Source organism: Notechis scutatus, chromosome 1 (assembly GCF_049901735.1).
Source record: "Notechis scutatus isolate UNSWTSFEM ecotype Mainland chromosome 1, rNotScu1.2, whole genome shotgun sequence".
NCBI classification, from domain to species: Eukaryota; Metazoa; Chordata; class Lepidosauria; order Squamata; family Elapidae; genus Notechis; species Notechis scutatus.
Genome location: NC_142009.1, coordinates 336,770,361 through 336,791,988, shown reverse-complemented (window position 1 = coordinate 336,791,988; position 21,628 = coordinate 336,770,361). Strand labels below are relative to the sequence as shown.

General features: G+C 47.1%; 1 protein-coding gene across 1 annotated transcript in view; it reads right to left on the bottom strand.

Moving 5' to 3' along the window:
- Positions 1–603: 603 nt before the first annotated feature.
- ZBTB7A (zinc finger and BTB domain containing 7A) overlaps positions 604–21,628 on the bottom strand; it is a 67,905-nt gene continuing 46,880 nt past the window's right edge. Inside the window, exons 2-3 of the mRNA XM_087952037.1 lie at positions 12,889–14,090; positions 604–3,240 (exon numbers count right to left, since the gene is read on the bottom strand). Coding sequence (XP_087808163.1) covers positions 2,808–3,240; positions 12,889–14,075 — 1,620 coding nt within the window. The 5' untranslated portion in view covers positions 14,076–14,090 and the 3' untranslated portion in view covers positions 604–2,807. The remainder of the gene's footprint in view (positions 3,241–12,888; positions 14,091–21,628) is intronic.

The following is a 21,628-nucleotide window of genomic DNA, read 5'->3' as shown; positions in this document are numbered from 1 at the left end:
CTCCGTAGAAGATGGTTTCAACGTGTAAACATATTTGTTTCTTTCTTTTTTTATAGATATATAGATATATATTTTCTTTTAAATTAAGATAAAGTGATTTTAAAGTACCCGTTCCATTTCAAAGTGCTAAGACTTCTTTGTTTCTAATCTTTTTTTGTGTGTTTTTATTGCTTTTTTTTTGTGTTAAATAAAACATCCATCTTATTCCACCCAAGTCTGCTTTTTTTTTAATAAATCCTCTCAGTACACACACGCTCCCCTATTTAATTACATTCGACCAAAAGGTTCACCTTTTTTGTAATATACATTTATATTAAAAAGGAAATCTAAAAAGTGCTTGCCAAAAAAAGGAACAAAAAGAAAAAGGAAGTAAGACTAAAATTCATATATATATATATATATATATATATATATATATATATATATATATATATATATATATATATATATATATATATATATATATATGTATGTATGTATGTATGTATGTATATTAAACTGTGCATTTTAAAAAACTTGGAAATGGCTAAAAGGTGCCCTTAGTTTATTTATTTTTTTAGCTTAAAGGGAGCTGTGTCTTTAATATTTATTTTTTTTATACAGCTACGGCTTTTATCTACACAACTGCTTCTACCAACATGAGCGGATAATAGGAAGAGATTTGGTAAATCACCCCAAAATCAACTTTGGACCCCAAACCTTACCGCAATCCAAAATGGACACCCTTGAGTGCGAGAATCTGGCTATCTAAGGCTCTCAGAACGAGGGAGCGTAAAAAAAAAAAAAGGAAGAGACATAATTGGGGGAGAAGGGGTAGAGGTGGGGAGAATAACCTACTTTTCCTTCTCTGAATTATCTAGGGTTTAATTTATGGCAGGAACACATCATATTTCCTACAAAGCCATCAACTGGGCAAATATTTCCCCATTTGGCTCGTTTGGTGTGAAATGGGGTAGAGAGAGAAGGTATTTTAGAAAAAGCTGAACGCAGAGAAAACGAAGGGGAAAATTTGAAGTACAAAAGCCCATCTTTCGGCCTGGCCTAGAAAAATCAAGACCCTCTGGCAACCGTGCGACAGCTTTGCGGGGTAGCCCAGGCCTCTCTCCACCTGAAGTGTTCTCCACTGTCTAATTTTGTGTCAAACCCACAAGATTTTGCAATCCACGGCCTTAAGGCAAGACGGGCCTGCCTACACGAAACTAATCACCACCCAGAGAGATAGGGACGTCTGGACAATTTGGTGGAACCTCTGAAGTTGGGAGTGTCTCAAATCGGCTTCCCCCAAGGTCTGGGGTGCTGACTGATTCAAGGACCACTTTCCAACATATGACAAGATTGGAATATTTGTACCAGCCCGAGGGAGTGTGCATCATTACAGGGAGGGATATCGGACGAGCTCGACACGTGGCTCCTGCAATCGAGCCAAATTACGAGATCTCTTCGGCAGATCTCGGCGCGGGACAAAAATGATGCTTTTTGAGGACGGGGAAAAAGAAACTTTGTACTGCAACTTTCAGTACCAGTTAAACCTGGCTTTGTTTGGTCACCCCCGGGAGGAGGGGAATGAAAAACGAGATTTTAATGAACAATTTAAAAATCCTTGCTTCTGAAGCGTTGAGCAAAGCACCAAAGATCTCAAACTTAACTAGTTTGGGGGGTGAGGGTGATCAGGAAAAGAGATTCAAACTTGAAACGGATGCAAATTGTCCCAGAAGGAAACTATCTGGAATTAGTAAGCCAAGATTGTTTGCACGCAAACCGTCTTAGCATCAATCTTGGAAATCGTGGCTTCTTACAACTGTTGAGGGCAGTGTGATTCGTTTGATCACAAATAATCCAAAAGGCTACTAGCCCTTGTAAATCCTTTGGCTCACCTAACACTACGCGGGACTCCGGATTGTATGAAACTCAGGACACCAACTTGGCTTTTCCCTGCTCGACAGGCCAACATCCTGTCCCAGAACCTAACATTTGAGAGTTGTGCCCAATAAATGTTGATTTCCCCCTTTTTCTACGAAACATCGAAAGCTTCAAGAAAAGAATTTAGGTGTTTGGTGCCCTTCACCAAACTTTTAAAAATGGGCCCGAAATTCTCTGCCGACAGCCTTAAGAACTATGATTTGACTTCGGATGAAAACTCTTCAAACACCTTTGTAGGAAAAAAATGAGAATTTTAGAACAGGGAAGGAAGGGAAAGGAAGGGAGGGGGGTGATTGGGAAGAAATGGAGATATATTTTTTCCCTAATAAATCTTCCTTTTTTTAAGTCAGCCAATTCATTGACTACTTTCATTGTGTCCCTTTGGAACAGCGGCTCCTAAAATACCTAAAAATAAGGCCATTATTATATATATGTATGTATATATATATATTCAGTTTTAAAACTTAAAAACTAAGACAAGTTCTGGAAGCTTCGTTTCCACGTTTTGTAGACCTCTACTCTCTCTACCCCCTTAACACCCCCTTGACCCCCAGCTCAAAACCTTGATCACTGGGCGGTCTCCTTTTCAAGGCAGGGACCAGGTTTTTAAAAAATTCATCCACGGCTAGCGAGAGTTCATAACTGAGTGGGAAGATTACAAACAGAGATACATTATACACCTATAAGGCTATTTCTGACTTTAGTTTTTCTTTCATTTTTCTCCAAAAAAAAAAAAAAAAAGTGAAGAAACCATATTTATATATATTTTTTTCTTTCAAGAGGAACCGGAGGAAAGTTATAACTAGATTTTGTGACACTATTTTTTTTCTTTTTTTTTTCTTTTTGGTTTAGGAAAGTCCTTGTGTGGTTTTTTTTTTTAATCCCCCTCAGACAATCCCCCCAGCTACATTCAAACTTCCTGACGCCGCGTGGGCGTTCGAATTATCTTCAAAGTGCTGTTCTAACTCGTCCTGGGGCGCGGCGGGCCCCTGCGTCTCCTCGGCCTCCTCGCCCCCGGCCAGGCTGCTGTCGTCGGGATTCGAACTCGGGAGCGGGGTGACGGCCGCTTCTCTCACCCGGGGCTTGCGCCCCCGGCGGGAAGGGATGCCGTTGCAGCCATCTTTCTTAAGGTGCCGATGCAAATGGTCGGATCGGACAAAAGTCTTGAAGCAGCTCTCGCACTGGTACGGGCGGAGGCCCGTGTGGACGCGCATGTGATTTTTCAGGTCGTAGTTGTGGGCGAAGGCAGCCCCGCATTGCTGGCACAAGTAGGGCTTCTCCCCGGTGTGTTTTCTCATGTGGACCTTCAGCTTGTCTTGCCTGCGGAGGAGGGTGGGAAAAAAAAAAAAAGGAAGAGAAGAGAGTCAGGGCAAATAGGCTCGCTGATCGAGCTCGCTCTTTTTCTCGTCTTGGCTCAAACTGTTTCTCCGAAAATACAACCTACCCTGAAAGTAAATCCTAGCTTGGTTTTTTTTACATGCGCACCCAATATAAGCCCTACCCCCCCCACCAAAATAAGCCCTAATTACAATCCCACCCACTCCAGACTGGAAGGGGAAAAATTAAGCTATGGTGGGAAGAGGATGGTGGAGCTGCCCTACTACTTCCCTTTGGACAGTTGTAGCCAGGCCTTGCACACCCCGACACCTGCCTTGCCAGCCCATTTCTTCTGCAGCCGGCAAGGCTGTCAAGGCTTTCCAGAAGGCCTCTGGAGCGGATAAGAAAGCTCCGGATGGATCCGAAGGTCTATTATCAGCTGCAGAGGCCTTCAGGAAAGTCTTGCTGGCTGCAGAAGAAGAAGTTCCTGAAGGCCTCTGACAACAAAAAGGAGGCCAGGGGTGACGCGTATAAGTGAGGTTAGTCAATGGATGACCTCCCCCGAAAACAAGACCTGGTGCCCTTTTTTGGTGGTAAAAAATTATAAGACAGGGTCTTATTTTCGGGAAAACACGGTAAGTACCTGCAGAGGTCTAAGCCGTCCACTTGAAGGTGAGTGTGGGGCTTCCAAGTAATACTCCCATGATAAATAGGACTCTGAGGGAGGCAGATTCCAAGAAACGGATTTATTGGAAATATCATATTGGCACAGGCTGGTGAAAACCGACTCTGAATATTCCCACCGTTTTCACCCAGTTCAAAGAAAAAGTTTTTCCCCTCCCCCAAACAGTCACATGGTCCAATCATTGTGCTGTCTGGTAACGTCACTCCGCATCTCTCCGACCCCCTGTGGGAATGTCCTTGGTTCCCAAGAGAAAGTATTTTGTTTTGGCTACAACCCCTTTCTATCTCTACTCCCCATCACCACCACCGCCCTAACCCTCAGCTCCAGTGTGGCAACACTAAAGCTAGAAAATGGCCTCTCTTAGGCCAACTTCAGAATCGACAGTGGGTGGACTTCAAATCCCAGCATTCCCCAGCCAGCATAGCTGGCTGGGGAATGCTGGGAGTTGAAGTCCAGGGGTCTTAAAGCTGAGGAGTTGTGAAACACTGCCATATGCCATTGAGAAAAAACATTCAAAGCAGCCTCCTTTGGAACTGAGAGTATGTATGGCAGGCTGGGGGTATTCTGGGAGTTGTAGTCCTCATGTCTTACAGTGGGAAAGTTTTTTAAAAAGCTATTTTTAAAGTAACATTTTTCAGTTTAGACCATTATTCAACACTCATTTTTAATTTCTTTCTTTGCTTCATTATTTCCTTTACATTTTTTTTTTTTTTTTGTTAAATTGGAATTCAGCTGAATTCTCAGGAATGGTTATGCTGGCTGGGGAATTCTGGGAGTCGAAGTCCATGTACCCTGAGAGCAGCTATCAACTCCCAGAATTCTTAGGAAGAGTCATGCTGGATGGGGAATTCTGGGAGTGGACCATTGCTCCCTGGGAGCAATATTGCGAGAGCCACTTTCAACTTCCATGCTAGCTGGGGAACTCTGGGAGTTGTAGTCCATGCTTGAGAAAGGCAACCATATTGGAAAGGCACTAACTTCTTCCTCTCCTGGCTCCTAAAACAGACTAAAGATTTTTTTTTCTTAGGACTAAGTTCTGCTCGGTTACGTAAATATGTTGCAACACTTACTCCTTTTAATAACTAGCACGTTGTAATATTAAACCGAGCTGCTGAGTTCCAGCCTGGTTGCAGCCAAAAGAGGAGAAGGGAATGGCCCTGAAGTGGACAAAAATTAACTAAGCATTATAAAAAAATAACTTTATGGGGGGAAAAACAGTTGAATTGGGCATCAGACACTGTTTGCACGGAAGCTGGGAAAACTAAACAAAATCACAGATTGTCTTGCGGCTTCCTCCAACTATAGGTAGTCCTCAACTTACAACGGTTCGTTGAGGGACCGCCACAACGGCACTGGGGAAAAAAGTCACTTGCGACCCCTTTCCCACATTTACGACCGTTGTGGCATCGCCGTGATCCAAATTCAAGATGCCGGGCCACCGCTTTGTATTTACGACAGTTGCTGTGTCCCGGGGGTGTCCCGCGATCCCCTTTTTCCCGACAAGCAAAATCCATGGGGAAGGCAGATTCCATCGAACCCCCGTGGGACTAACTCAACAATTGCAACAGATTCGCTTAACAAGGGGGGAGGCAAGAAAGATGGGTCAAAATTGACTGATGAACCGTCTTGCTTGGCAGTGGAAATTCGGGGCGCTGTTGTGGTCGTTAAGTTGAAGGACTACCTGGTGGTCAGGACTGCCGTTCGGAAAAACCTTCTCTGTCTGGTCATTAAGGACAGACAAAAAAAAAAAAATGTCCAGCAATGCAAAAACGTGACATCTTTTCGGGGACTTCGGGCTGTTCTCCAGAGTCCCAGGGAGAGGAAGCTAATCCGATGTTCAGTTTTGTACCGTCTTATGTCATCCCAGGCCTCGAAAAATCGTTTTAATGGACTCTCTGGATGGCTCAGAGTATTCCCCTGACTGGACGGGCTAAAAGCATCATAAACCAAAGCCAGGAGATGGAGAGTGGAAATGGCTTCTCTCGGCGTTAAGATAGAATACAATAGCAGAGTTGGAGGTCTTCCAGTCCAACCCCCTGCTTAGGCAGGATACCCTACACCCAGGGTGGGCTGTAACCGGTTTGCACCGGTTTGTGTGAACCGGATGCTGATTTTACATCTGCTTCACCGAACGGGTAGTTGCAATAATAGTGTGGCCCTGCCCACCCCTCCCCAGAGTCTCAATGCGGGCCGTTTTGGATTCCAGGCTCATGTGGAGGCTCAGGAAGGGTGAAAAATGGGCCTCCCAAAGACTGGAAATGGGCCTGTTTCCAGCCTCTGGAGGGCCTCCGGAACCTGGGGCGGCCATTTTCACTTCCTGGAGGCTCAAGGAAAGCCTCCGGAGCCCGGGGAGGGTGAAAACTCCCCCCCACCACCGTGGTGCATAAGGCCGACTAGGCCACGCCCACCCAGCAACTGAGCAGAGAACCCGTTGCTAAATTTTTTGAAGGCCACCCCTGCCTGCACCACTTCAGACAAATGATTATCGAATCTCTTCTTTAAAACTTCCACAACTTCTGTTGCACTGATTAATTGTTATTAAAGTGAACCCGACTTTCCCCTGTTGACTTTGCCGGTTAGAAGGGTTGCAAAAGGAGGAATCACGTGATACACACACATACACACACACACACACACCGGGGACGCTGTGACTGTCATACATATGAACCAGTGGCCAAGCGTCTGAGCATTGATCATGTGATCCTGGGGGTTGCTGGAATGGTTGTTGTCCGCCTTGGAAGTCACATTTTACTTGGAAGCTTCGAGGCTGCCACATTCAGTGTCTGGGAATCTGGGAGGTGGGGGATGAGGTAGAAGACTAGACACAACAACATTCCTTTCTCAGAGAGTCAAGGACATGTTGCCCTGCACCTGGAGGGGAGTGACTGGAGGGATGTCTCCAGTTCCGAAGATTTGATTGGGCCATGCGATGGACTGATGGATGCAGGGGATGGACCTTTGGTTTCTCTTTGGGGAAGGGAAAAACCCAGAACTTTCAGATTCGAGTTTTCCCAGATGTGCCAACAGGACAACTCTAATAAAATGGAACTTTGAGGAATTGTTTGTCTCTTGGTTTGGAGTTGGTTAGTTGGAACACTGACAATAGTCACTGTGAAAAGGGTCATAAGTCCCCTTTTTCAGTCCCGATGTAACTTGAATGGTCACTAAATGAACTGTTGTAAGTTAAGGATTACCTGTATTCTTTTCATCCTCCCCCGGTGTTGTAAAATCAGTTTCCAAGCCTTAGTTTCTCCAAAGGGGGTCAAATCCCCACCCTCTTCCTCTTCCCCCAGAATAGAATAGAATATAGAGTAGAGTAGAGGAGGATATAGAAGGAAAGGGAAGAGAAGAGTTGGAAGGGAGCTTGGAGGTCTTCTAGTCTAACCCCCTGCTCAGACAGAAAACCCTATAGCAGGGGTCTTCAAACTGGACAGCTTGAAGACTTGTGGACTTCAACTCCCAGAATTCCTCCTCCAGTCATGTTAGCTCAGGAATTCTGGGAGTTAAAGTTCACAAGTCTTAAACTTGCCACGTTTGAAGGCCCTTGCCCTATAGCATTTCAGACAAATGGTTGTCCAATCTCTTCTTAAAAACTCCCAGTGTTGGAGCATTCACAACTTCTGGAGGCAAGTTGTTCCACTGATTCATTGTTCTAACTGTCAGGAAATTTCTCCTTAGTTCTAGGTTGCTTCTCTCCTTGGTTAGTTTCCACCCGTTGCTTCTTTTTCCTGCCTTCAGGTGCTCTGGAGAATAGCTTGACTCCCTCTTCTTTGGGGCAGCCCCTCAGATATTGTAACCCTTGTATCATGTCACCCCTGGTCCTTCTTCTCATTAAACCAGACATACCCAGTTCCAGCAACCGTTCTTCATATGTTTCAGCCTCCAGTCCCCTAATCCTCTTGGTTGCTCTTCTCTGCACTCTTTCTAGAATCTCAACATCTTTTTTTTTTACATCGTGGCGACCCAAACTGGATGCAGAATTCCAAGTGTGGCCTTACTACCAAGGCCTTATAAAGTGGTATTAACCCTTCAGGTGATCTTGATTGGTTTTATATGCAGAGTAAGATTTGGCAAATGGGTTTACGGGAGAGCAGTGCACCCTCCGGCAGTGCATTCAGCCTCCTTGGAAGCTCAATATTCATAATTTAAATGCACAGGGAGCGCACACACCCCCTCCCAAGAGAGGGAGAATGGCTGTAAGAACATTAAAGAGGGGTGGGAGGAGTGGGAGAATAATTTTCATCCTCTCCTTCGAGGTCAAGAGCAACTCACTGGCCTCCTGCCTAGAAGATCCTTCTGGAAACAAACAAATTAAAAAAAAACAACCCCAGTCTCTACAGAGAGAAAAAAAGACAGCCTCCCTTCTCGGCCATTATGCTTCTTCTCCATCACTCACTCCGAGATTCCCCGCAGGATGACCGAGTGAATTCAGTTCCTGGATTTAAGGAGAAGGAGAAGGAGAGGAAGAAGGAGAAGAAGAAGAAGAAGGAGAGGGAGAGGGAGAGGAGGAGGAGGAGGAGGAAGAAGGAGAGGAGGAGGAGGAGAAGGAGGAGGAGGAGGAGGAGAGAGGAGAGAGGAAGAAGAGGAAGAGGAAGGGAGGGAGAAGAAGAGGAGGAAGAGAGGAGAGGGAGAGAAGGAAGAAGGAGGAGGAGGAGAGAAGGAAGGAGAGGGAGAAGAAGAGGAGGAAGAAGGAGAGGGAGAGAAGGAAGAAGGAGGAGGAGGAGGAGGAGAAGGAGAGGGAGAGGGGAGAGGAAGAAGAGGAAGAGAAAGGAGAGGGAGAGTAGGAAGAAGAAGGAGAAGGAGAGGAAGAGGAAGAGAAGGAAGAAGAAGAAGGAGAGGGAGAGAAGAGAAAGGAGAGGGAGAGGAGAGGAGGAAGAAGAAGAAGGAGGAGAAGGAGAGGGAGAGGAGGAAGAAGAAGGAGAGGGAGAAGGAGAGGTGGAAAAGGAAGAGGAGGAGGAGGAGGAGGAGGAGAAGAAGGAGGAGGAGGAGGAGAGAGAGGAGGAGGAGGAGGAGGAGAGGGAGAGGAGGAGGAAGAAGGAGGAGGAGGAGGAGGAGGAGAGGGAGAGAGGAAGAAGAGGAAGAGGAAGGAGAGGGAGAAGAAGAGGAGGAAGAAGAAGGAGAGGGAGAGAAGGAAGAAGAAGGAGGAGGAGGAGGAGAAGGAGAGGGGAGGGGGGAGAGGAAGAAGAGGAAGAGAAAGGAGAGGGAGAGTAGGAAGAAGAAGGAGAAGGAGAGGAAGAGGAGGAAGAAGAAGAAGAAGAAGAAGGAGAGGGAGAGGAGGAGGAAGAAGTAGGAGAGGGAGAGGGAGAGGAGGAAGAAGAAGGAGGAGAGGGAGAGGAGGAAGAAGAAGAGGAGAGGGAGAAGGAGGAGGAGAGGAGGAGGAGGAGAAGAAGGAGGAGGAGGAGAGGCCAACCCTCTCCAGGAGTGAAAACTGGTCCAATGTGTGTTGTGTGCGAACAGAGGGACGCTTGCTATTTAACCGATGGGGTTGAATGGTTTTTTTTAACTCCATGTAATCTATCCAACATCTCTCTATGGCAGCGTTTCTCGAAGCTCGGCAACTTTGAAAGGCCTGGACTTCAACTCTCAGAATTCTAGCTGGCTGGGGAATTCTGGGAGTTGAAGTCCAGGAGTTTTAAAGTTGAGAAACCCCGCCATAGAGACTTTGGATTGTCGGTTGAGAATAGTAGTTACTATTAAAGAAAAAAAAAATGGGATAATTGGTACAAATGGTTGAACAATAGAAAGAAGGATAAAGGAGGTAAGAAAATTAAAGATAAATGTATATGGATGTATATAAATGTAGATATTTACATGAGATTGGTCTGTATAATAATGATGACACAGTAGTGTTAAAATTAAGATCAATATGTGTAAAAGGTGAAAAAGAACAATAAAAACTATTGCAAAAGAAAAAAACCGGAATGACTTTCGTTTCTCCTTGGAAACCATTTCTGGACTTTGTGCTCAAGAAGGGAGAAAAAATTGGTAAAAACTTGTAGAAATATAGAATGAGAATAATGGTAACTAAGTCAGAAAGAAACAGATGAAATAATAATAATGATATTGAATAAGAGTAAAGAGAAGCAAAGAGAAATTGAATAAGAGGTTTTGGTATATTATATGGAAATGGTTTAAAACAGAATCATAATTTATCTGACTTGTTAAATTTACAAGGGAAAAAGGTTTAAACATGTAATGAATAATGATAATTTGTGTGTTTTAAAAATTAATAAAACTTGTTTTAAAAAAAAAAAAAAGAAGGGAGAAAAAAAAAAGGAAAATTTGATTTTGGGGTTTAGTGATGATGAGATAGGTTTGTTAAGTAAAAAGTTGAGGCTTGATGCTATTATATTATTCTACTGCACCAAAGGAAGTCAAAAGGCAATGGCTTTTCTTCCTTTTTCCCTACAATTTTCCTTTCCCTTTTCCTATTTTCTTTTGTATTTTATATGATAAACTAATTATTTCCTGACAGTTGGAACAATTAATCAGTGGAACAACTTGCCTGCAGAAAGTTGTAAAATGCTCCAACACTGGAAGTTTTGAAGAAGAGATGGGACAACCATTTGTCTGAAGTGGTGTAGGGTTTCCTGCCTAAGCAGGGGGGCTGGACTAGAAGACCTCCAAGGTCCCTTCCAACTCTATTCTATTCTAAAAAGAGGGAGGTTACAGTTTCTCCAGAAGGAGGCAGCCTGTCCCCATGGATATATTTGGGGCTCTATCTGCCATCAATTTCAGCAGGCACAAACTGTCCGTAAAAAGGTTGTGAAACTTGGAGATGCAAATATCTGGAGAACGTGGTCTCCACGCCTGTTGGGGGTTGCTAAGGATCAAATATCCTGTTCAGTTGTGGTCCTAAGTGATTCAACAAACACCCATGGGTGTCTTCTCCACGTCTGCTTATAGGCTGTCGTCCTCGTCTTACGGCCATTTGTTTTAACGACAGGGCGAAGTCACAAACCAGCTCAGAAAAAGTGACTTCGGTCCATCGGTCCTCAAAGTTACAACCGTCGCAGTCAATGCCATCGCAACGTGGGGGCCACGGTGGCATTGATGACAACTGTAACACCTGCAAACAAGTCACGTGATCACAAGCTTCCAGCCAGCAAAGTCAAATCGGCAAAGCTGGATTCACTTAAGGACCACACGATCCTGACGGTGAGAACAATTAACCCGGGCAACGACTCGCCTCTGAAAGTTGTGAGGGCTTCATCGCTGGAGGATTTTAAGAAGAGACTGGACAGCCGTTTGTCTGAAATGCGATAGGGCAGTGGTGGCTAACCTTTTGGGGCTTCTGTGACAAAAATTGTGCGCGCGTGCTCATGTGCCAGCACCTAGAAGGCAATCTGCACGGCCCCCCATGCCCCCTGCGCATGCATGCGATTCCCCCATTACCTGCACGGCACCTCCCAGATGATTTTCAGCCCATTTGAGGCCTTTTCGGCCTCCCAGAGGTTTGAGGAAAGCCTCTGCAGCCTTTGGAGGCCGAAAAATGGGCCCGTTTCGTCACTTCCGGTATTTCTGGAAATACAGGAAGTGATGAAACGGGCCTTTTTTTTCGGCCTACAAAGGCTGCAGAGGCTTCCCTTGAGCCTTTGGGAGACCGAAAAAGGCTTCAAACCAGCAGAAAATCAGCTGGGAGGCGCACGCATGCACAGTGAGGTAAGTTTGCCTGGGGCTCGCATGCCCACACAAATGGCTCTGCGTGCCACCTGTGGCCCGCATGCCATGGGTTCGCCATCACTGCTATAGGGTTTCCTGCCTGAGCAGGGGGTTGGACTAGAAGACCTCCAAGGTCCCTTCCAACTCTTTGTTATTTTATTCTGACTTGCTTTAACAACTGCAGTATAAATGGTTGTAAAAATAGGATCCGGTCAGATGAGGACTCACTTAGTGACAGAAATCCCAATTCTAATTGCATCGTAAGTTCGAGGACTATCTGTAGACTGCACGTTCATCTAAAAGAGATCCTTTCTTGGCTGTGCAGCACATAAAAATATGCCCAAGCACACTCTGATCATGATAAAGTGGCCAGTCAAATTTGGGAATGTCTTCAACAACTTCCTTTCCAAAAGTGTAGGAAGACCAAATTAAACAACCCTTGTTGAAATCAGCTTGGCATTCTCCATATGGAGGACAAATGAGTAAGGTACGAGTAAGTAAAGATAAAGGATTCCCTGTCAGTCATGTCCGTTTCTAGGGGGCGATGGTCATCTCCGTTTTCAGCACTGACATGTGACCAGCAAAAGGCGCACAGAACGCTGTTACTTTCCCACCAAAGTGGAACCTATTTATCTACTCGCCTTTGCATGCTTTCGAGCTGCTAGGTTGAGCAGGAGCTGGAACAAGGAACGGGAGCTCATCTTGTCACGCGACCCTTGGGTCTCGAACCTGACAAACTCAGTGTCTTTACCCGCCGAGCCACCGCGCCCCCATCAAATGAGTATCGTCTCAATGATGAGGGTATAATCGAAAAGCTAAAAAAGAAAGACAAGGGAACGTGCAACCAATCTCAGTCCAATTCTTGGAATTTTAGCTACGTTGTCCCTGGGATTGGTTTAAATACAGGTAGCCCTCGATTTAACAAGCACTCATTTAGTGACCATTCAAAGTTACAACGGCATTGAAAAAAGGGACTTACGATCGTTTTTCACACAACCGTTGCAAGCATCCCCCTGCTCACATGATCAAAATTTGGACGCCTGACAATGATTGTAGTGTCCCGGGGGTCATGTGATCCCCTTTGGTGACCTTCTGACAAGACCAGATTCACTTAACAAACTGCACTGATTCATTTAACAACTATGGCAAAATTGGCTGTGGCTGTCTTGATTAGCAACAGAAATTTCGGGTTCCTCTGTGGTCGCAAAGTTGCGGACTGTTATAGAATTTCTGGAAGGGGAATTAACACACACATACACACAAACACACACAGCTTCATTTTCCTCTGAAATTTTCCCCCTTACCTTGTAAACCGAACTTTACAAATGTTACACTCGTACGGCTTCTCGCCAGTGTGGGTTCGAATATGGCGTGGGAGCTTGCCCGCTCCTTGGATCACTTTCTCGCAGATGGGACATTTCTGGAATGCTTTTGCGCGGATTTTCTTCTCCACCTTCTGAGACCAGGACGGATATTCGCCGCCCTCCTGGGAAGTGCTAAAATAATTCAAGTAATAATCCATGACTCCGTCGTCGTCCTTGCGGTCCTCATCGGCCAGCTGTTGCCGTCCCACTGAATTGATCATTTGCTGCAGGAGCGCGCTGGCGGCCAAGCCGTCCACTTCTCGGGGGTCCTCATCTCGCTCGGGTCCGCCGGAAGCAAATGCTGGAGAATCTCCCACCTCCTGCTGGTCCAACTGAACGCCCGCTGGTACGTCATCCTCCCCCAAGGACACCGGCAGGCTACGCCCGCTGAATTGTCCATTTTGAGAAGCGGGGAACAAGGGCCCCGGGCCCGTCACCTCGTCCTCGTCCCACATGGCGTGCTTGGCATCGGGATCACAGTCGTTTGCCTTTGGTCTGTCACTGAGGGCGGCCTGCGAGTAGAAGTCCATGCCGTTGCAATCCGGCTCTTCGTCCTCCTCTCGGCCACGGAAGGTGAGCCTATGAAGGTCTCTCAAATCTTGGTTGGTCCATGAAAAGTTGCCCTGTTGGCCATTGATGGGATTACTCTGGAAAAACTCCAGGTATTCTTTTGCTCGGAGATGGTTCCTTTGATCAATTTGATCTACTGTATCCATCTGGTCCGTTTTGGCCAGAATCTTCCGGTCTAGGAGATCCGTGCAGACGTCCCTCACCGCCTCGATCTCTAGCAGCTTGGCGGCGTTGAGGATCTCGCCGACGTTCGAAGTGCTGACGGTCAAAGTGGCGGTGTAGGCGAATTCCAGCAAGGCAGAGAGGGCGTCCGCATCCACAAAGTCGATCTCATACACGTTCTGTTGGTCGACCACCAGCCCTGAGGTGAAGAGCTTCTTGAAGTATTGGCTGCAAGCCGCCAGGACCGAACGATGGGTGGGGAATTCCTGCCCGTCCACCAGGATTACCACGTCGCAAAGCAGCCCGTTGTTCCTCTGCTCGTTCAGGCTGCTCAAGATGTCGCTGCTGTGGTCGGGAAAGGGGATCCCAATGGGGCCATCCACACCGCCCTCCATGCTGGCACCAGAGGGCTGTGAAGACAAAGGCAAGACACACATGGTCAATCAAGACACAGGGGGTCAACAACGAGCGCTTTCCCTCTCCATTTTGTACAGCCAAACTATTATTCCCCCCATACATGAGAGTTGCTAGCTCCAGTTAGTTCCAGTTAGTTCCAGTTAACTGACTAAAGTAGGGATCTTCAAACGTGGCCACTTTTAAGATTTGTGGACTTCAACTCCCAGAATTCCTCAGCCAGTCAATGCTGGCTAGAGGACTTTAGGACTTGTGGACTTCAACTCCCAGAATTCCTCAGCCAGCTCTACTTCCTGGGGAATTCTGGGAGTTGAAGTCCACAAGTCTTAAAGTTGCCAAGTTTGGAGACCTCTGCTCTAGGGATGCTGTTTTCAGAGACTGGGGGGGTCGCCACAGAGAAGGCCTGGTCCCTAAAGACAACAATGGCCGAATTTTGATAACATGACCATGGGAGGTGCTGCAATGGTCATTAAGTGTGCAAAACAGTGACAAGTCACATTTTTCAGCGCCGTCGTACTTCGAACGGCCACTCAACGAACCCTTGTAAGTCCAGAACTACTTCTATTTTATTCTGGAATTGCCGACATAAAACCCAACTTTTCAAGCGTGGATTGTTCAGGAGTAAAGCTCCACAATGTGTCTTCCTCAACATTTAGGACACAAGCCACACCAGCATCATTATTGTGTGGCTAAACACCATCCTGGTGTATTAAAAGAGCAAGTTTCCCAACAGGAAAGATGGCCTCTCCGCTCCCCATGTTGCTAATGTAGGAATATAGATCAACAAACTCTGATTTCCCCAACCAACCACAGATTATGGACTACAATCCACCCAGGATGCTGCGGAAACTACCACATAAACCTGTTCTGACCTAGGCTTTCCCCAAAAACACTAAGCAGACTCTTTGTCCCGGCAAAACCCCTTTTATTAAACGAAGGTGAATTTCTGGCATCCACTTTCAGCCAAAGGCCTGGCAAACGGTCTTTCAAGGGTGCAATTAAGAGCACAGACCTTATCTAGCCTGGAGAGCTGCCAAGTAAATATTTCCAAACGCAGTGCTGACAAGGAAGGGCTCAGCACAGAGTCTTTCAGATGCAGAGGCAGGTCTTCACACTGCTGCAACGAAGGAATTGTTTCCTGCAAAAAGCCCCCTCCCCTTTTGCTCCTCTTTTAATCCCTATGGTGTCAGCATTCCAGCAAACCTCCACTCCAACCCATAACTCCGAGACAGACATCTTCTCAAAAGTTTATTTTGGATAGTAACTGGCACAACTGGGGAATCCCAAATCTGAAAGTTCCGGGCTTCCTTGCAATAAGTAAAAACTACAAAATCCATCTCCTGCACCCATCATCACATCACATGCCCCAATTAACATCCGTCCCAACTTAAAACTTCCCCTCACCTGCACAAAATAACATGACCTTGAATTAGAAAAAGAATGTTATTATGTCTAACTACATACACTCCAAGACATTCCCCCCTCCCACTTTCCCAGGCTCAAAATGTGGCAGCGTGGGAGCATCTGGTCTCAATATGGCTTCCAAAGCTGACGTCAGGGAGGATCCATCCACCGTCCACCTGTGGCCTTACTCCCACGTCAACCCTGAGTTTGTAACTGTTCTTTCCTTTTAGCAGCTCTGTGCATGCGCAGGCTGGGAAGAGGCTCCAGCTGCTCCCCCGCCTCACTGCTGTCTGAGCCCGAAGGCAGCTGATGACTGCCAGCCTGCCCTGGCCCCATCTCTGCCTCTGGCGCAGAGCCCTCGTCTGAGCCTTCCTCAGCCTCCAGGACTGGCCCGGGTTCCGCCCCAACCTCCTCAACTGTCCGACTCTGCCGCCAGCTCCATTAGCCGTCGGCCTGGCCACAACAAAACCTACCAACCACTCACGCTGCTCGAAAAATGAGCCCCTCCCTTGTAATAATTTCATTTTAAGCAACATGCAACATGCTTCAGAAAATGTGTTCAGTTTACAAAGGGAGAGAAACTGTCCCCCCCCTAGAATAAACTAAGGAAAGAATAAAAGAAGAGAAGAAGAAGAAGAAAGAAGTCTGCCTCTTCTTTTGGAGAATGCAGGAAAACCCCTAAATTCATCTGTTAGGCTAGGGGGTCTCGAAACTTCACCAGGCTAAGACTTGTGGACTTCAACTCCCAGAATTCCTCAGGATTTCTCCTTCTGGGAGTTGAAGTTCCCAACATGGCTGCCTGAGGAATTCTGGGAGTTGAAGTTCCCAAGCAGAGCTGCCTGAGGAATTCTGGGAGTTGGTCCACAAGCATGGCAGCCTGAGGAATTCCAGGAGTTGAAGTTCCCAAGCAGAGCTGCCTGAGGAATTCTGGGAGTTGAAGTCTCCAACATGGCTGCCTGAGGAATTCTGGGGGTTGAAGTCCACAAGCGTGGCCGCCTGAGGAATTCTGGGAGTTGAAGTTCCCAAGCAGAGCTGCCTGAGGAATTCTGGGAGTTGAAGTCCCCAACATGGCTGCCAGAGGAATTCTGGGAGTTGAAGTCCTCAAGCATGGCTGCCTGAGGAATTATGGGCGCTAAAGTCCACAAGTCTTAACATTGCCAGGGTCAGAGACCCCTGTGTTAGGCTGATTAAGCAGATTAAAATGTCAATGGTTTCATCCACGGACGAGACCACCAATCGTTTCCTCAGCTTCTTAACGCCTCTTCCAGATGGGAGGCCCTTCCAACTTCCATGAAAGGAAATCCTCCTTCGGAGCCTGCCAACTTCGCCAACGCATTCATGTCGAGGACTAACTGAATGCACTTGGGAGGGGGGCTTTGGAAGAGCCCCCAATCCCTTCCAGACCCCCTGGGGTTTTAAGAAGGGTCAGCAGAGAATACCACCCGAGTAAATCCGACAGAGCAGCTTCTTGTCATAATCCCTGCTGAGGGATGATTGACAAGGTGACAAGGCCTTGGCCGGAGATGAGATTTCCGGCTCCCAGGGCACAAAATCCAGCAAGCCACCTGTCCTCATGGAGGCAAACATGTCTTCTCCGTACCTTCCATTTGCTGTGAGGGAAGGGGGGGGAGGAGGATCATAGGGAGAAAGAGAAGGAGGAGGAGAAGGATCAGAGAGAGGAGAAGAAGAGGAGGAGGAGGAGGAGGAGGAGGAGGAGGAGGAAGAGGAGGAAGAGGAGGGGAAGAATGGGGAGGGGAAGAGGAGACAGAAGAGGAAGAGGAAGAGGAGGGGAAGGAGAAGGAAGAGGGAGAGGGAGAAAGAGAAGGAGGAGGAGAAGGATTAGAGGAAGAGGGGCAGGGGGAAGAGGAGGAGGGGGAAGAGGAGAAGGAAGAGGAGGGGGAAGAGTGGGGTGGGATAGGAAGAGGAGAAAGAAGAGGAGGAAGAGGAGGATCAGAGGGAGAAAGAGACGGAGGAGAAGAATCAGACAAAGAAGAAGAGGGGAAGAGGAGAAGGATCAGAGGGGAGGGGAGGGGAAAGAGGAGGAGGGGAAGAGGAGGAGGAAGAGTGGGGAGGGAGGGGGGAAGAAGAGACAGAAGAGGAGGAGGAAGAGGAGGGGAAGGAGGAGAAAGAAGAGGAGGAAGAGGAGGATCAGAGGGAGAAAGAGACGGAGGAGGAGAAGAATCATTGAAAGAGGGGAAGAGGAAGAGGGAGAAGAGGAGGAAGAGGAGGAGGAGGAGGAAGAGGAGGAGGGGAAGAGGAGGAGGAAGAGGAGGAGGAAGAGTGGGGAGGGGAGGGGGAAGAAGAGACAGAGGAGGAGGAGGAAGAGGAGGGAAGAGGAGAAAGAAGAGGAGGAAGAGGAGGATCAGAGGGAGAAAGAGACGGAGGAGGAGAAGAATCATTGAAAGGGAAGAGGAAGAGGGAGAAGAGGAGGAAGAGGAGGAGGAGGAAGAGGAGGAGGGGAAGAGGAGGAGGAAGAGGAGGAGGAAGAGTGGGGAGGGGAGGGGAAGAAGAGACAGAAGAGGAGGAGGAAGAGGAGGGAAGGAGGAGAAAGAAGAGGAGGAAGAGGAGGATCAGAGGGAGAAAGAGACGGAGGAGGAGAAGAATCATTGAAAGAGGGGGAAGAGGAAGAGGGAGAAGAGGAGGAAGAGGAGGAGGAGGAAGAGGAGGAGGGAAGAGGAGGAGGAAGAGGAGGAGGAAGAGTGGGAGGGGAGGGGAAGAAGAGACAGAAGAGGAGGAGGAAGAGGAGGGAAGGAGGAGAAAGAAGAGGAGGAAGAGGAGGATCAGAGGGAGAAAGAGACGGAGGAGGAGAAGAATCATTGAAAGAGAGGGGAAGAGGAAGAGGAGAAGAGGAGGAAGAGGAGGAGGAGGAAGAGGAGGAGGGGAAGAGGAGGAGGAAGAGGAGGGGAAGAGTGGGGAGGGAGGGGAAGAAGAGACAGAAGAGGAGGAGGAAGAGGAGGGGAAGGAGGAGAAGAGAGGAGGAAGAGGAGGATCAGAGGGAGAAAGAGACGGAGGAGGAGAAGAATCATTGAAAGAGGGGGAAGAGGAAGAGGGAGAAGAGGAGGAAGAGGAGGAGGAGGAGGAGGGAAGAGGGAGGAGGAAGAGGAGGGGAAGAGTGGGGAGGAGGGGAAGAAGAGACAGAGGAGGAGGAGGAAGATGAGGGGAAGAAGAAGGAAGAGGAGGAGGAAGAGGAGGATCAGAGGGAGAAAGAGAAGGAGGAGGAGAAGAATCAGAGGAAGAGGGGAGGGGGAATAGGAGAAAGAAGAGGAGGAAGAGGAGGATCAGAGGGAGAAAGAGACGGAGGAGGAGAAGGATCAGAGAAAGTGGAAGAGGGGGAAGAGGAAGAGGGAGAAGAGGAGGAAGAGGGGAAGAGGAGGAAGAGGAGGGGGAAGAGAAGGAAGAGGAGAGGGAAGAGTGGGGAGGGGAAAGAGGAGACAGAAGAGGAGGAGGAAGAGGAGGGGAAGGAGAAGGAAGAGGAGGAGGAAGAGGAGGATCAGAGGGAGAAAGAGACCGAGGAGGAGAAGAATCAGACAAAGAGGAAGAGGGGCAAGAGGAGGAGGAGGAAGAGGAGGAAGAGGAGGAGGAGGAAGAGGAGGAAGAGGAGGGCCTCTCAACTAAAGCACAAGGGATGGGGGGGGCACAGGCATTTTGGGGAAGCGAGCAGTTGCACAACCCCAGCTGCACACTTGCCGGTGGGTCGAACAGAGAAACAGATTTCAAGACGGCTGGTAGACAGAGCAACGTCTGGGCAACAGGGAACAAACCAACCAACCCGACAACAGATGGCAAAGCCGAGTCGGAGAGTCCCATCTACAAAATGTGACTAGCAGAGGGATGTTTCTTGCATGGTTCCAACAGAAAAAAAGTGAATCGGACAAGTTTTGGATCAAACCACAAAGGTTCCTTCAAAAAAAACAAAAAAAAAACCTTCCCGGCATCAAGCCTAGAATCTCGGTTTGTTTGTAAGAGCTCTGCCCACAAGGGCAACTGTAGCTCTGGGCCGGCGCACATTTACATGGGCAACGCGCTTTGCACTCCAAACGATGGATCGGTTTCAGACGATTCGGGTGCAAAACGACTTGAGCAGGGCCTGGTTTCCTGTCCCCTTTTCTATCCTCGAGTGACATTTTTTTTTAAAATATAATTTATTAATTTTTACAATTAAAACCAGTCACAATACATACACAAATAAGCAAAAGAAAGAAAAGAAAGAAAGAAAGAAAGAAGAGAGAAGAGGAAGAGAGGGAAAGAATTTTGAGAAAAGAAAGAAAGAAAGAGGTTACAGGATAAAAAGTATTCTTATTTTAACAGTTTGCAAGATCTTCTTTTGTTTTCATGACACAAGTTAAGGTGAGTGACATTTTTTTAAAAAGGCTCTTGGGTTAGCCCTGCCAGGTAGACCAGATAGGCTCATTCTACTTTATCGTAAAGAAGAGAATCTTGCGAGTCTGAAAGTACAATTTTCCCGCCGTCTCTTTTACCTCCTGAGAATCCCTTCTGACTTTCTTTCTACCCCCCCCCGTTATGCAGCACAAGACTATGGGGCCTCTTATCAGAGGTGGGATTCAGCCAGTTCTGACCAGTTCTGGAGAACCGGTAGCGGACATTTTGAGTAGTTTGGAGAACCGGCAAAATCCACCTCTGTCCGGCCCCGCCAACCCCATTTCTTCCCTGCCTCCCATCGAGTCCCAGCTGATCGGCTGGGTCTCCTTTGGTTGCCCTTCACAGGAGAACGGAGCTGGAAAGCAGGTTGGTGGGGTGGGGAGGGAAGGGGGATTTTGCAGTAACCTTCTCCTGCCACGCCCACCACGCCACGCCCACAGAACCAGTGGTAAAAAAAAATTGAATCCCACCACTGCCTCTTATCTACCTATTCCTTAGGCCAGAGTTCCCCAACTTTTCTGGCTTTGCTGACTGGAAGAGGAGGGACAGATCGATGGGATGGTTTTTGTGTGAGCGGTGAGCAAGCACGCACATCAACGCAGCTCCATTTACGAGCAGCAATGGGCATGTGTGTGTGTGCACATGCTCGCCCTTCATTCCCGCGGCCCGGTTCCGAACTGCTCAAGGCCCGGTAATGGACCGTAGCCCAGGGGGTGGGTAGGTTGGGGATCCTTTTCCTTTACAGCCCAAGAAACTAGGGAAGGTCCATTTCCCGGCTGCTTTGTCCACCGTTATGCGCCAGAGGGCTTATCTGACTGTTCCCGAGGCCGCATCTCTCTCTCCCCACCTCCTCTACATCCCGAGAAACAAAGGACGGTCCCTTCTAAACGGCTTTTTCCACCAGTCAGGATCGAACTGCTTGCAGTTGGCAGAATTAGCCTGCAATACTGCATTCTAACTATGCGCCAGAGCTCTTGAGATGGATGGATGGATGCATGGATGGACGGATGGATGGGCAAGCAGGTAGGCAGCTGATGATAGAAATAGAATAGAGAATAGAATAGAATAGAAATAGAATAAGGAATAGAATAGAATAGAATAGAATAGAATAGAATAGAATAGAATAGAATAGGGAATAGAATAAGGAATAGAATAGAATAGAATGAATAGAATAGAATAGAATAAGAATAGAATAGAATGAATAGAATAGAATAGAATAGAATAGAAGAATAGAACATAAAGAATAGAATAGAAAGGATGAATAGAATAGAACAGAAGAATAGAATAGAATAATAGAATAGAATAGAATAGAATAGAATAAGGAATAGAATAGAATAGAATAGAATAGAATAGAATGAATAGAATAGAATAGAATAGAATAGAACAGAACAATAATAGAAGAGAACAGCAATAGAATAGAATAGAATAGAATAGAATAGAATAACGAAGTTGGAAGGGACCTTGGAGGTCTTCTAGTCCAGCCCCCTGCTTAGGCAGGAGAGGAGATCCTATGCTATTTCAGATAAATGGTTGGTCCAATCTCCTCTTAAAAACTTCCAGTGTTGAAAGATGATAGAGACAAACAGACAGACATAATATAAAAAGATAAACAGACAGTGATAATTGTAGATAGACAGAGAGATAGATGATAGATAGATGGTAGTTAGTAATAGCCCTTAGACTTATATATCACTTCATAGGGCTTCTACAGCCCTCTCTAAGCAGTTTACAGAGTCAGCCTCTTGCCCCC